This window comes from Elephas maximus, chromosome 3, assembly GCF_024166365.1.
Source record: "Elephas maximus indicus isolate mEleMax1 chromosome 3, mEleMax1 primary haplotype, whole genome shotgun sequence".
NCBI classification, from domain to species: domain Eukaryota; kingdom Metazoa; phylum Chordata; class Mammalia; order Proboscidea; family Elephantidae; genus Elephas; species Elephas maximus.
Window position 1 is genome coordinate 198,513,486 of NC_064821.1, and position 15,162 is coordinate 198,528,647.

The window sequence follows — 15,162 nt, forward strand, 5'->3', positions numbered from 1 at the left end:
TGTCTATCTTCCTAGCCTAGTTTTGCAGCCATGGTATAAGGCCTATGAGCTCTCCAACATCCTCTGAACACATTCCTTTCTATTTAAATTGGAGTCTGTCTCTGTGATTTATAACCAAGAACTCTGGCTGATTCAGTCTCCATTCCCAAAGGTCAGTCCAGCTTCCGCTCAGCCCCAAGAGTAGATGCCTGACTCCGAGAGGTAGTTTCTGCAAGGACTACTGGGAAACACCAGGCTCAACATAAAGCTGATTCAAATCTCACTTTGGAGGAGCCTGTGCCTCCCGCAGCTCTCTAATCTGGGGAGTCCTGGGGCAATGAATTAAACCCATTGGGCCTTCCTAAATTTAAGAATCAGCAGCCACCAAAGGAAGAGGGAAATGAATCATGTGCTCCTGGTCACTAAACACTGGGCGATGTTTTGAAACATCTCTCAGTGACCTGTCATTACCCCAACCAGACACCCCCAGCACCTGTCCCACCTGTGTCAGGTTTCCACACTAACTTGGGCAATTATTCTCCAGCTGGCTCTGTTGCATGTCACCAGCACTGCCGCGTATGCTGTTTCCCTCCCTGCCTGGCACAGCTGCAGAGGTGGCTTACAGAGCGCACCTCCCTTTACATCCTCAGTCAGCCCCAATGCAGCAGGGCAAAAAAGCTTGGATTTATTAGGAGGTAAATAGAAGCAGCCCTGAGGCTGCCTGATAACAGGGTTATTGCATGGTAGGCGGTGAGCAACTGCTCCCCTTCACACTGAAAATAAAGAGGAAAAGAATAGAAGCTGCAGATGGTGGGATTCAGACATTACGAATAACTGAAAAGACGGAAGGCACTGGATCATGAGAGGCAGTATGAGTTCCGTGAATAATTAAGGAAAAAGGCACAGTGCCCGGCATAGAGGGGCTCAATATGTGTTTTATAAGGAATGAATGAATAAAACCAAGGAAGCTGGTCTCTCAAAGGCTTGCCTGGCTGCACAGGGCACTCCGCATTGTCCATATCACGGATATGGTCTGCACAGTGGAAAATAACATATGAGAAAAGGCTTTGAAGTACTGATGGAAAGTATTATTATTGTTTTGCACTGTTTTCCTGTTGCTTTTCCAGGGCACCTATGGCTTTCTCTTGGGTTCCGTGTCCACCAGGCTTCAGTTTCCTCCAGGACTGGGGCTGCATCTCCTCCTCCCTGAGACCCTGGTATCAAGGACAAGAGGAAGTCACAACAAGAGATATCTGACTGCTTGAGCCTAGAAGTCGGAACAGAGGAAGGGAAGTCGATGACCACAGAAAAGTGGTCACTGGGCCGGGCAGAGGGAAACACTATGTCCAAGGTTGAGTGGCTAAGAAACCTTACTTGGAAAATGCTGACTCTGAAGCCACAGCTTACATCAGGGTTAGAATGACCAATTTTGCCAAGATTAACAAGAAGGAATCGGGTGGTCACTGTGTACAACTACTAGGAAAAAAAAAAAAAAAAGAACCAAGCAGAAATAGAAAGTTAGATCCCTCTGGACCAGAGACAGTAGCCAAGAGGTTCTTTCAGGTGATGAAGGGCTGATTTTATTCCTTGCACGACCAAAAAATATTCCCAAGAAGTTGAGCAGTGTCTAGAGAGAAGTGTGCCTAGTCCTTTTTGGGGGATGACACCTCTTGAAGGGCAGGAAGAGGGACTAACAAAAACTGGCTTTTATAGCTTAGGTGGCAAAGTAGATTGGGGAAGATGGGGACTGAAGACAGATAAAGATGCCAGGCCCTCTTCAATATGATCTTGGTGACCCAGCTGACTCCATCTCTCTTCATAAACCATCCCAACCCAGGGGCATGAGAGTTCAGCTACAGCTAAGGGCTCTGTGAGACTCTGATGCAGAAAGATTAGCTGGTCAAGTGGATGATGACTTAGCCTTATAGTCATTAATAGTGGACAGTCTCCATATTAAACTTTAAAGAAAGCAGATTATGAGAAACATGTAAGTATGTAAAAACGTTCACAGGGAGGGTATGTACCCAGAATGCATTACTGAAAGAATGTTCACGGAAATGTTTAGCAGTAATTCCAGATGAATTTTACCGTCTTAAAATGTTTCTTGTACTGAATAATTTTCTGCAATAAGTTACTATTTTTATGACCAGAAAAAAATAATATAACTATTTTTATTTAAAAACAAAATAAAACAGAGGGCCTGGCGCCTCGGCTCTGGAAGCAGAAGTCAGCTTTTAAAAGACCACAGCATCGTATAGCCAGGGATTCAGGATGTTTAGCTCAAATCCAGCAAGACAAAGCTGGAATGGGGCTGGAATAGATCAGTGTGGAGTTTCCTTGACGTAACTGAAACACCTGTCAGCTGAACAAAGACAAAGAAAAGACAAAGACATGTCCTTTCCTAGATGTCCTCTCTGCCCTAGGACCTAGTTCCTTTTTCTCATACAAGTCACTGCAAGCTGGCAAATTCAGGCTTCAAACTCTTGGCCTGATTCTATTTTCCTCTCTGTGGGCCTTGGTGTCTTGGTTATCTAGTGCTGCTATAACAGAGATGCCACAAGAGGATGGCTTCAACAAACAGAATTTTATTCTCTCACAGTCTAGGAGGCTAGAAGTCCAAATTCAGGGCATTAGCTCCAGGGGAGGTCTTTCTCTCTCTTTTTGTTCTGTTGGAAGGTCCTTGTCATCAATCTTCCCCTGATCTAGGAGCTTCTCAGGCACAGGGACCTGGGTCCAAAGGACACAGGACACACTCTCCTCATGGTGCAGCTTTCTTGTTGGTATGAGGTCCCCTTGTCTCTCTGCTCACTTCTCTCTTTTAAATCTCCGAAGAGATTGGCTTAAGACAAAATATAATCTTGTAGATCTCATCAACATAACTGCCACTAATCCATCTCATTAACATCATATTTACAACACACAGGAAAATCACATTAGATGACAAAATGGTGGACAATCACACAATATTGGGAATCATGGCTTAGCCAAATTGATACACATTTTTGGGGGACACAATTCAATTCATGACACTTGGTTACTAAGAAGATGGGGATTCCTATGCACCAGGCACCTGCTTCCTTTTCACTCTGAGTTAACTCTTTCCTCTCCTGGGACTAGGTTGGCCCACTGGGGGATGCCATCTGAAGACAACATTCTATTCAGTACTGAGGCCCGCATCCCTCTTTCTGAAGGATGTTGTCATTCATTGTTTTGGTAAGAGTTCTGCCTAATCATGAGCCTCCCTCCCACCACCACCTCTACCTGCTCCTCCAAACACTGTCAAAAGGTAGTGAGTAGCAACACACACACACACACCGGACCTGACAGAAGAGCCAAAACCTGTTACTGTTGAGTCTGATTCATAGTGACCCTATAGCACAGGGTAGAACTGCCCCATAGACTTTCCAAGGCTGTAATCTTTACAAAAGCAGACTGCCACATTTTTCTCCTGTGGAGCAGCTGATGGTTTCAAACTGGGGACCTTTCGGTTAGCAGCCATGAGGACGCCACCAGGATCTCTTTCCAGAAATGCACAGATCACTAATTTGACCTGTTGCTTCTCAAAGGTACCCACGTGCACATTCCTGCCCAAGGGATTTCAGACGGCCTTGGTGAGCCAGCCAAACCTCTGCCCTGAGTGGCCCCTGGGTGGGAACTCCCTGATCTGGGTGCTCTACAGCCCACAAGTCTAACCCAGGGGAACTCACTGATGAAGGAGGGCTTGGGGCTATGTAGGAACTCCCTGGGTAGCGCAAACGGTTAAGTGCTACACTACTAACCAACAGGTTGTTGGTTCAAACCCACCCAGAGGCACCTTGGAAGTAAGGCCTGGTGATCTGCTTCCAAAATGTCACAGCCTTGAAAACCCTACGGAAAAGTTTCACTCTGCACACTTGGGGTTGCCATGTGTCAGAATCAATTTGAAGGCAACTAAAGACAACAAATGGAAACCCTGGTGGCGTAGTGGTTAAGTGTTACAGCTGCTAACCAAAAGGTCAGCAGTTCAAATCTACCAGGTGCTCCTTGGAAACTCTGTGGGGCAGTTCTGTTCTGTCCTATAGGGTTGCTATGAGTCGGAATTGACTCGACAGCAACGGGTTTTTTTTGGAACGACGACAAGTGAATACGAAAATTTAAAAACATGAGGAAAAGGGAACTAACACTCACTGTATGCCCTTAGGTGGAGCCCTGGTGGTGCAGTGGTTAAGAGCAACGGCTGCTAACCAAAAAATCAGCAGCTGGAATCCACCAGCTGCTTCTTGGAAACCGTGTGGGAGAGCTCTACTCTGTCCTATAGCGTCGGTCGCTATGAGTCAAAATCAACTCCACAGCAATAGGTTTGGTTTGGGTTTTTATGCCCTTAGGTGCCAGGCATGATGCTGGGGTGTCTCCTACATACATAAAAAATACATCGTTGCATTTGTAAAGCTCTGAGGGGAGGTGGGGACAGTGAAGCAAAACACAGAAGTGAAAGGCAACCCCCACTGCAACACTGCAGGGAGTCCTCAAAGGCTGGGAACTGCTTTTTGTTAAAACCTGTTGCCTCCAGTTGATTCCAACTCATAGCGACCCCCTAGGACAGAGAACTACCCCATTAGGTTTCCAACATTGTAATCTTCACAGAAGCACACTGCCTCATCTTTCACCTGCAGAGCCGCTGGTGGGTTCGAACCACTCACCTTTTGGTTAGCATCTGAGTGCTTTAACCACTAGGCCATCAGGGCTCCTTTGCTTTTTGTTAGGGACTTATTTATTTCATAATTAACAGTGCTTTTTGGAAATCCCTACTTGGGAACTCTGAATTTGAACCATTGAGGCCCAGAAAAGCAGTGTAACTTCTGCAGTGTGCCCACAAGTGACACACAAGTGGCCACCTTTCCCAGCTGGTGTCCCCCAGAAATTCTACAGTTATTTCCAGCAGCCCAAGACTCCAACACCTCCCCTCTGCCCTATCCACCTCAAGCCCAGGCATCCCCTTCATAGTTCCTCCCAGGCCCATTGCCCTTCTCAACCACATGCCCCACAAAGACCCTTATCGCAGAGAATCCCAATCCCAATTTCCAGATAGTCTCCCTGGCCTGGCAAACCTAGTACCTTTCTCATTTGCAAATTTCATTGTAAGCCTACTGAAGAACCCAAGGCCCAGCTAACAGAAGAGAAAACTGAGGCTCAGGGACATGATATGACTTCCCCGTGGTCACACTGCTGGTTAGTGACAAATGGGTACGATATCCTGTCATCTGGCCTCCTCACTGGTGTTTTTCCACACCACATCCCACAATCCCCAGCTCAGCGGTTGGCCCCAGCATGATGGGGAAGGGACTGGCCGAGCCATGTCTTTCTCCCCAACTCCCGGGCTCAGCACCACTCCACAATGACAATCCCAATCGACTTCACCTCTAATTCCTCTTGGACCCGACTCATGAATTCCCTAGTTTTTTCCAGGGAAGTCCTCTCCACTCCTGGGCCTCCTGACCGCTCCGCCTCCCGGCTCTACTTCGGCCCTCCTCCACCTTCGGATTTTCCTTCCTGGGAACCCCGACCCAATTCAGAACATATATGGGGTCCCATTCGAGGTTCTCTCCCACTTCCCGGTGCCTCACCATCTCGGCCACACGCCTAGACTCCGTCGCCACACCGCAGCCGCCACCGGGGCGCTGAGTGTTGACGCGTTACCATAGCAACCAAGAGCCCGCGCCCGCGGGCCAAGCTCCGCCCCACCCCTCTTCAGTGGGCGGTTGCTGAACGCTGGTTGCTTTGGGGACCTGCACCCCTCCCGTTGACCATTCCCGCCCGCGCCCTGGCGGGAACCGAGGCTCTGATCTACTGATCCGCCCCGGCGCGCCCAGCTCTCCACCTTGGCTGAGATTTTTGGGTCAAGAACTAGGATGGGCCCAAGGGATCTTACTGCCAGGTCACGCTTTCCCCCCCGCCCCGACACCCCACCTAGGTTGCCATGGTTACCGTTGCCTCATCAGGTGCCAAGCCAAATCCTGATGAATGTTTCACCTTCGGAAAACTCGACAGGCCCAGACGAAACGAGTTTCACAACAGGAGTCTGGTTAGACAAAGGAAAGAACTTCCAGCCATAAAGCTATGTATGTAGTCTCCTTGAAATTTGGGCCTGTGACCTCCAGCTCAGAATTTAAAAATCAAAATGTAGGCCCTACATTAGACCATCCGCATCAAAATCTATGGAGCTGCCTTTCAGGGAACTGTCTTTTAACCAGGCTCCCAGCTTATTTGTATGCAGTGTTCTGAAAGACTTGTTCGGAGTTTTATGATTTTCCCAATTTGGTTTGGCCCCTTATGCCTCCCAGTCTGCAGGGAAAAAACTGAACTGACCCCCACAGGCTGCCTGCTCCAACCCCACAAAGCCTTCCCGCCCTACAAAGAACATCTTTCTTCCTCCAGTGCTTATTATCAGGACTTTTTGGTCAAAAAGACATGGGGGCCCTTCTATTCTGTGAGCCACTTACCCACTCCCAAACCTCTCTCCAGCCCTCACCTCACAGCCTTTCTGAAGCTTGGTCCAACTTTTGTTCTTCAAAGCCCTTCCCTACGTCCTGTGACATACTTCCAGCTGACAGAAGATTGGCTGCAGAGCTAGGGCCAGGGAAGCGCTGCTGCTAAGCAGGGGCGCCCAGGGGCAGGGGCGCCCAGGGGCAGGGGCCTATCTGCAGAAAATAGCGCCTATGGCAACTGGCTTTAAATTGCTAAATGATCTCACAGCTGGCATGGAAACTGCGATGCAGATGGAAATTGCTGTCAGTGCCCCTCCTCAAGCAGTGCCCTACCTGCCGCACCTTTGTTACCAGCCATACCTTAGTTATGTGTCTGCCCTAAGGGACAATCTCTAAATTGCACCTTCCCCCCGGCCCCCCCCCCCGCTTTCCCGCCCCCTCCCCCGCCCCTACACCCCCCCCCTCAATTTCAAGTTGACAGGGGCGATGAGTCAGCAGAAATGCCTTCCCGTCTATTGTCTGGCTACCTCAGTCAGGCACCTTTCATATTTGTGGCTCCTGGGAATGTTATCTGGCACCCCCTTGGACTTGCACCCCAGACAAGTGCCCCCCTTTGGTCCACCCTTTCTACACCTTTGTGGGAGAATAGAGGAAAAGGGACAGGGTCACCTCCTAGAGTTTTTATAAGTACTGTTAAAACAAAAATCATATTAAGCTAATAATAGAAATTGACTGAAGCTTATTTAATATGTGATTTGCAAATCAGGGTAACAGTTCGACTAGGGAGTCAAAAACATTCCCAAGATGAGAATCTCCAAAATTCTTATACCCTATCTTATAGACACTGCCATGGAAGAAGGGCCAGAACAAAACTAATAGAACAATTTGTGGTCAGGAAGGATTTCTTACAGCATTGTCTTAAAAAACAATCAAAATAATTACTGATTTACCCTAAAACATCCCTCTAGTTTCAGTGACGTCACTAGGGTTGGTGTCACCTAGGTTGGTAACTCAGGGTGTCACTCCCCACACAGACTGGCAGAGAATCCACCCTGGTGGACCAAACTGTGGGCCTCACCCTGCCCCTCCAGGCCCTGCCCCCACATCTCCCTACAGCTTCTCCCCTCTCCCATTGGCCAAGGTGGAGACCCTTTTCTCTGCCCAAATGGTAGGCATAGCAGCCCATCCCCCCCACCCTGGGTGACAGGTGACATCAACTCTAGTGATGCCACTCAGCCCCTCCCCCAATGGTGCTGACCAACCACTGTCACTGCGGACCTTGGGATCATTTTGGTGTCATTCCTTCTGGCAGTGTAAGGGGGTGCAATCCACAACCCCTGCACCCCCTTCAGTGACATCACTGCCTAGTCTGATCTTTGGAGACCGTTTCTCAGGACAGACTACACATAGACAACTCTTCAAAAGAACATAATATCCAAAGCAGAAGGTCTTTACTGGGTTATCTAGACGGTTGTCTGACTTTTAGAAACCAGATTCTTCAAGACTCAAGGTTCAAAAGGACATCTAAGAGCAGTGGCCTGGGTGGATTATCCCAACTCCATGGACCCCGTAAATCTGGATTCCAGGAGAATTAAAACTGTTTCTCAGCCTTCACATTCCTTCCTAGATTTCCCAACCTTTATCTCCTTCAGGATCCTCAAAAGGGCAAGAGTTGTGCCCTCCACCAGCCCCAAGCCCCACACACAAAGTGTTGGAGGTGGGATAAAAAGGAGGGGAGAGGAAAGTTGCTACTATACAGGGACAGACCAGAAGAGAGAGAGAGCTCAGTCCTTGGGCAGCTTGGGAGCGAAGAAAGGGGATTTGCTGACGCTGGCACTCTTCCTTTTCCAGCCCCAGCATCATAACCCCTTCTTCCCTGCAGCCCAGAGAGAAGGAAAGACGTCACCAACCCACCGTGGATCTGATGCTTGCCAAACTAATCCGCGAAGCCCCATTCTCTATGGGGTGGTTATTATCAAATAACCAATTACCAGGGAGGTAACTGGCCAAACTCCAAGTCTGCGCTGTCAACACAGACAACCTTTCTGAAGGAAAGGTGTAAAGCTGAGGAAGGAAAGAAGGGGACGAAGAGGGGGATGACAGTGCAGTGTAAGAGAATCGCCTCCCAGAGCTCTGTCTGAATTTACCTCAAAGCTAACAATGCTGACGCTTCAGGGCTTCCATGAGCATGAGGCCCTTTCAAGGCCCAAGCAGGGCACTTAGAAATGTGTCTACTTGGTTACGAATTTTTGTAAGTTTGCAAAAGTAAGCTGTGTCAGAGATACACTTATTTTGGGTCTAGTAAAACATGTTTCAGGGCCCTAGTAGCGTAATGGTTAAGCACTCAGCTGCTAACAGAAAGCTCCATGGGAGAAGAAGACCTGGCAATCTGCTCCTGTAAAGATCTCAGCCTAGGAAACCCTAGAGGGCAATTCTACTCTGTCTGGCACACAACAACAGCAAAAACAACGTATGTTTGGAGTCCTTGGGTGATGCAAATAGTTAACAGAGTTGGCTGCTAACTAAAAGGGTAGAGGTTTGAGTCTATCCAGCGGCACCTGGTAAGAAAGGCCTGGCAATCTACTTCTGAAAAAGCAGCAACTAAAAACCCTATGTTAAACCTTAACCTAAAAATATCCCCCGAAGTCTTCTTAAAACCAAACAATAGTCTAGGTTAACCGGTTAAAAAAAAAAAAAATCTGCCTTGAGCATTATGCTTTTTTTAAGAACTATCTTTTTTTTAAAATCTGTATGGGACTAGGGTCGCTATGAGTCGGAATCAACTCAATGGCACTGGGTTTGGGTATCTATATGGGATGAAAGTGGCAACAGCAACTCGAACAAAGATGAATCTGTGAAGCATCTCACGGTGTGGATGAATCTGGATGGCCTTATGCTGAGTGAGATAAGTCCATCACAAAAGGACAAATATTGTATGAGACCACTACTATAAAAACTTATGGAAAGGTTTATACACAAAAAGGAACAATCTTTAATGGTTACGAGGGAGGGGAGGGGTGGGGATGGAAAAAATACTAAATAGACAATAGATAAGTGGTAACTCTGGTGAAGGGTAAGACGGTACAGAGTACTGGGGAAGCCAGCACGAGTTGTACAAGGCAAGGTCATGGAAGCTCCATAGACATGTCCAAACTCCCAGGTACTGAATTACTGGGCTGAGGGCTGTGAGGACCATGGCCTCAGGGAACATCTAGCTCAACTGGCATGACATAGTTTATACAGAAAATGTTGTGCCCTCTACTTTGGTGAGTAGCGTCATTTTGGAAAACGATATGACACTCCCTCAAAAAGCCATGTTACCGGAGAATGGCCTTGGTTCTTGTCTTCATGTAGGAAAGAATTCAAACACTGAGACAAATAGTGCCAAGCGAGCAGAGGTTTATCAGCAAGCAGAGGGTTGGTAGTAAAAGTACACTTGACTAGGAAGCGTCAAGCGGGCTACTCAGGTAGAGAAAGAATCTGAGTGCCCCATAGTCATTTTTTTTAGGGTTTTATACCCTTTTTGTCTCTTATCTGTCTCTGTTAGCATTTAAAAGCCAGGACAGGACCCCCTATGGAGACTATTTCCTTGGCTTAAGGTTTAATTACCAAATTAGGGATCTTATCAAGTTAGGGACTTTATCAAGTTAAGGACTTTATCAAATCAAAGACCCCTGTAAAGATCATTTCCTTGGCTTAAAGTTTAACTATATAAAAACCCAGTGCCATCGAGTTGATTCCGACTCATAGCGACCCTATAGGACAGAGTAGAACTAGCCCATAGAGTTTCCAAGGAGCGCCTGGCGGTTTAACTATATAGGAACCATCTTTTATATATATATATATCTTTTTTTTATTGCACTTTAGATGAAGGTTTACAGAACAAAACTAGTTTCTCATGAAATGGCTAGTACATATTGTTTTATGACATTGGTTAACAACCCTACGACATGTCAACACTCTCCCCTCTCAAACTTGGGTTCCCTCTTACCAAGCTTTCCTGTTCCCTCCTGCCTTCTACTCCTTGCTCCTGGGCTGGTGTGTCCCTTTAGTCTAGTTTTGTTTTATGGGCCTGTCCAATGTTTGGCTGAGGTGGGAACCTCAGGGGTGACTTCATTACTGAGCTATAAGGGTGTCCGGAGGCCATACTCTCAGGGTTTCTCCAGTCTCTGTCAGCAGGTCTGGCTTTTTTTTTTTTTTTTAATAATTTTTATTGTGCTTTAAGTGAAAGTTTACAAATCAAGTCAGTCTCTCACACAAAAACCCGTATACACCTTTCTACACACTCCCAATTATTCTCCCCCTAATGAGACAGCCCGTTCTCTCCCTCCACTCTCTCTTTTCATGTCCATTTCGCCAGCTTCTAACCCCCTCCACCCTCTCATCTCCCCTCCAGGCAGGAGATGCCAACATACTCTCAAGTGTCCACCTGATCCAAGAAGCTCACTCCTCACCAGCATCCCTCTCCAACCCATTGTCCAGTCCAATCCATGTCTGAAGAGTTGGCTTCGGGAATGGTTCCTGTCCTGGGCCAACAGAAGGTCTGGGGGCCATGACCACGGGGGTCCTACCAGTCTCAGTCAGACCATTAAGTCTGGTCTTACGAGAATTTGGGGTCTGCATCCCACTGCTCTCCTCCCTCAGGGGTTCTCTGTTGCGTTCTATTTTTTATAGTTGCGTTCTATAGGGACCATCTTATTGAGGAATGTCTCCACCCCCGTCTCATCCTTTGTAGGAATTGTCTTACTGAGGAATGTCAACACCCCCTGCCTTTTCCTCTTCCCGAGTGCAAGCTCTCCCCCTGCCCCTTACAGCCAGAAATAGAAATTACCATACTATCCAGCAATCTCACTCCTAGAGAAATAAGAGCCGTCACACAAATAGACACGTATGCACACTCAGGTTCATTGCAGCATTTGTTACAATAGCAGAAAGATGGGGACAACCCAGGTGCCCACCAACAGATGAATGGATAAACTATGGTACATACATGGTGGAAGATTTGTTTAAAAGACTGTCTTTTCCCCATTTGTGGACTTTGGGCCTTTGTCAAATATTGGGTGACTGTAGGTGGATGGATTTACATCTGGGCTCTCAATTCTGTCCCATTGGTCTATGTGTCTGTTGTACCAGTACCAAGTTGTTTTGACTACCGTAGCTGTATAGTTATCTGGGAAGAAGTACAACCAGAATGTTCCTTAGAAGCAGGGATGGCAAGACTGCGTCTTACAAACTTTGGACATGTCGTCAGGAGGGATCAGTCCCTAGAGAAGGACATCATGCTTGGTAAAATACAGGGTCAGCGGAAAAGAGGAAGATCCTCAACGAGATGGATTAACACAGTGGCTGCAACAATGGGCTTGTCAAGCATAACAACGACTATAAGGATGGCGCGGGACCAGGCAGTGTTTCGTTCTGCAGTCTATAGGGTCGCTATGAGTTGGAATCGACTTGACGGCACCTAACAACAACAACAAGCTGTATAGTAGGTTCTGAGGTCAGGTAGTGCAAGTCCTCCTACTTTATTCTTCCTCTTCAATAGTGCTTTACTTATCTTGGGCCTCTTTCCTTTCCATATAAAGTTAATGATTTATTTTGCCATCCTCTTTAAAGAGTGCTGTTGGTATTTGGATAGGGATTGCATTGTATTTGTAGATTGCTTTGGGTAGAATTGACACTTTCATAATGTTAAGTCTACCTAACCATGAGTATTGTACGTTTTTCCATTTATGTAGGTCTCTTTTGGTTTCTTGCAGTAGTGTTTTGTAGTTTTCTTTGTACAGGTCTTTTACATCCCCGGTTAGATTTATTCCTAAGGTTTTTTTGTTTGTTTGTTTTTAGGGGTTATTATAAATGGTATTGTTTTCCTGATTTCCTTTTCATAGTTATCCTTATTAGTGTACTGGAATCCGTGATAGTTAAGATTGTGTGTTGGCTTGGCTGGGCCACGATTCTCAGTGTTTTGGCAGTCGTATAATGTGATCGCTTCCCTGTTGACATTTGATATGTGATCACCCCTATGACGGAATCTACCAAGTGATACCGGTGGAGGCGGGGACTGTGGTGGCTCACCACCCCATCAGCCTTCAACTCTCTGCCCTCCGCTGCCTAGTCCTTCCTGTTGTCTTTGCCAGGGCTTTTGCTTGTTGCAGATCCTGCAGCTGGCTCCTGTTCATCTGATCTCTAGTTCTTGGGCTAGTGGCTCACCGGCGATATTGCCTACTGATCTTAAGATTTGTTTACCTTCACAGCCTGCAACAAACAGCACTGTTCTCCAGCCTGCCAACCTTGGGTTCACCAGCCCCTGCGGCTACATGAATACCGAGTAAACCTCTTTCCTGCCCCCACGGACTTGGGACGTTACAGCCTCTAAAAACTGTGTGAGCTATTTCATTGAACTGTGTGAGCTATCTGATTGATATAAATCTCTCTCTATAGATATATACATATGCTTTACTGGTTTTGCTTCTCTGGAGAACCCAGACTAAGACAGAATCCAACTGATTTTTGTATGTTTATCTTGTATCCTGCTAATCTGCTGAATCTTTCTATTAGTTCCAGTAGTTTTCTCATGGAGTCTTTTGAGCTTTCTATGCATAGTATCATGTCATCCACAAATAGGGACAGTTGTTCCTTACCAGTTTGGATGTTTCTTATTTCTTTTTCTTGCCCTATTGCTCTAGCTGGGACTTCCAGCACAATGTTAAATAGGAGTGGTGATATAGGGCATTCTTGCTTGTTCCTGTTCTCAAGGGGAATGTTTTCAGCCTCTTTCCATTGAGAATGATGTTGGCTGTTGGTTTTGTATACCAAAAAAAATCCTCATTGCCGTCAAGTCAATTTTGACTCATAGCGACCCTACAGGACAGAGTAGAACTACCCCACAGGGTTTCCAAGGAGCCGCTGGTGGATTTGAACTGCCAACCTTTTGGTTAGCAGCCGAACTCCTAACCACTATGCCACCAGGGTTTCCTTAAAATGCCCTTTATTATGCTGAGGAATTTCCCTTCTATACCTATTTTATTGAGAGTTTTCATCAGGAATGGGTTCTGGACTTTGTTAAATGCCTTTTCTGCATAGATTGAGATGATTGTATGATTCTTTTATTTATTTATGTGGTGGATTACATTGATTTTCTAATGCTGAAGCATCCTTGCATACCTGGTATGAATCCCACTTGGTTGTGGGAAGCTGAATTCTATTGGCTAGAATTTTGTTGAGAAATTTTGCATCTACATTCATGGCAGATAATGGTCTGTAATTTTCTTCTTTTTTTGGAGTGTCTTTTTCTGGTTTTGGTATCAGGGTTATGCTGGCTTCATAGGGTGAATTCAAAAGTATTCCTTCCTTTTCTATGTTCTGAAATAGTTTGAGTAGTACTGGTATAAGCTCTTCTCTGAATGCTTGGTAGAATTCTCCAATGAAGCCATCTGGACCAGGGCTTTTTCGTGTTGGATGTTTTATTTATTTATTTATTACCTTTTCAATCCCTTCTCTTGTTGCGGATCTGTTCAGGTTTTCAACTTCAGTTGGTGTTAGTTTGGATAGGTAATGTGTTTCTAGAAATTTGTCCATTTCCTCTAGGTTTCCAAATTTGTTGGAGTATAATTTTTCATAGTATTCTGTTATGATCCTTTTTATTTCAGTTGGGTCTGCTGTCATGTCCCCCATTTCATATCTTATTTGGGTTATTTACATCCTCTCCTGTTTTTTTTTTGTCAGTTTGCCCAATGATCCGTTGATTTTACTGATCCTTTCAAAGAACCAACTTTTGGTTTTGTTGATTCTATTGTTTTTCTATTCTCTATTTCATTTATTTCTGCTCTGATCTTTATTTTGTCCTCTCTTCTGGTGGCTGTGGGCTTCTCTTTCTATTTGTTCAAGTTATGTAGCTAATGTTTTGATTTTGTCCCTTCTTTTTTTGATGTGTGCATCTATTGCTATAAATTGACCTCTGAGCACTGCCTTTGCTGTGTCTCAAAGATTTTCGTATGATGTGTTTTCATTCTCGTTTGATTCTAAGAATTTTTTAATTCCATCTTTGATTTCTTCTATTACCCGGTAGTTTTTAAAAAGCAGGGTGTTATTCCGTTTCCGTGTATTCAATTTTTTTCCGTGCTCTTCTTGTTGTTAATTTCTACTTTGATGGCATTGTGATCAGAGAAGATACTTTGTGTTATTTCAATGTTTTGGATTTTGTTGAGGGTTGCTTTGTGGCCTAAGATGTGGTCTATTCTGAAAAACATTTCATGTGCATTGGAAAAGAATATGTACTTTGCTGCTATTGGGTGGAGTGTTCTATATAAGTCTATGAAGTCAAGTTGACTGATTGTGGCCTTTAGATCTTCTGTATCTTTGCTGAGTTTCTTTCTAGATGTTCTGTCCTTTACTGAGAGTGGTGTGTTGAAGTCTCCTACTGTTATTGTGGAACTGTCTATTCTCTTTTCGCTGCTGTTAGAGTTTGTTTTATGTGTTTTGGAGCCCTGTCATTGGGTGCGTAGACATTTTTTATGGTTATGTCTTCATGGTGGATTGTCCCTTTAATCATTATGAATGCCCTACTTTGTCTTTTATGGTGGATTTTGTTTTAAAGTCTATTTTATCAGAGATTAGTGTTGCCACTCCTGCTCTGTTTGGGTAGCTGTTTGCTTGATCTACTTTTTTAACCATCCTTTCATTTTTAATAAATTTGTATTTTTGTTTCTAAGGCGTATCTCTT

At 45.4% G+C, this 15,162-nt stretch overlaps 1 protein-coding gene across 7 annotated transcripts in view; it reads right to left on the bottom strand.

Annotated features, from left to right (window-relative positions):
* CFAP45 (cilia and flagella associated protein 45) overlaps positions 1 to 15,162 on the bottom strand; it is a 60,351-nt gene that overhangs the window by 29,914 nt on the left and 15,275 nt on the right. Inside the window, exon 1 of one of the 7 annotated variants that reach the window (XM_049880931.1) lies at positions 5,944 to 6,173. The exons of 3 other annotated variants lie outside the window; for them this stretch is intronic. In XM_049880931.1, the coding sequence (XP_049736888.1) occupies positions 5,944 to 5,954 (11 nt within the window). In that variant the 5' untranslated portion in view covers positions 5,955 to 6,173. 3 more of the 7 variants (XM_049880933.1, XM_049880930.1, XM_049880928.1) reach the window with 3 other exon arrangements.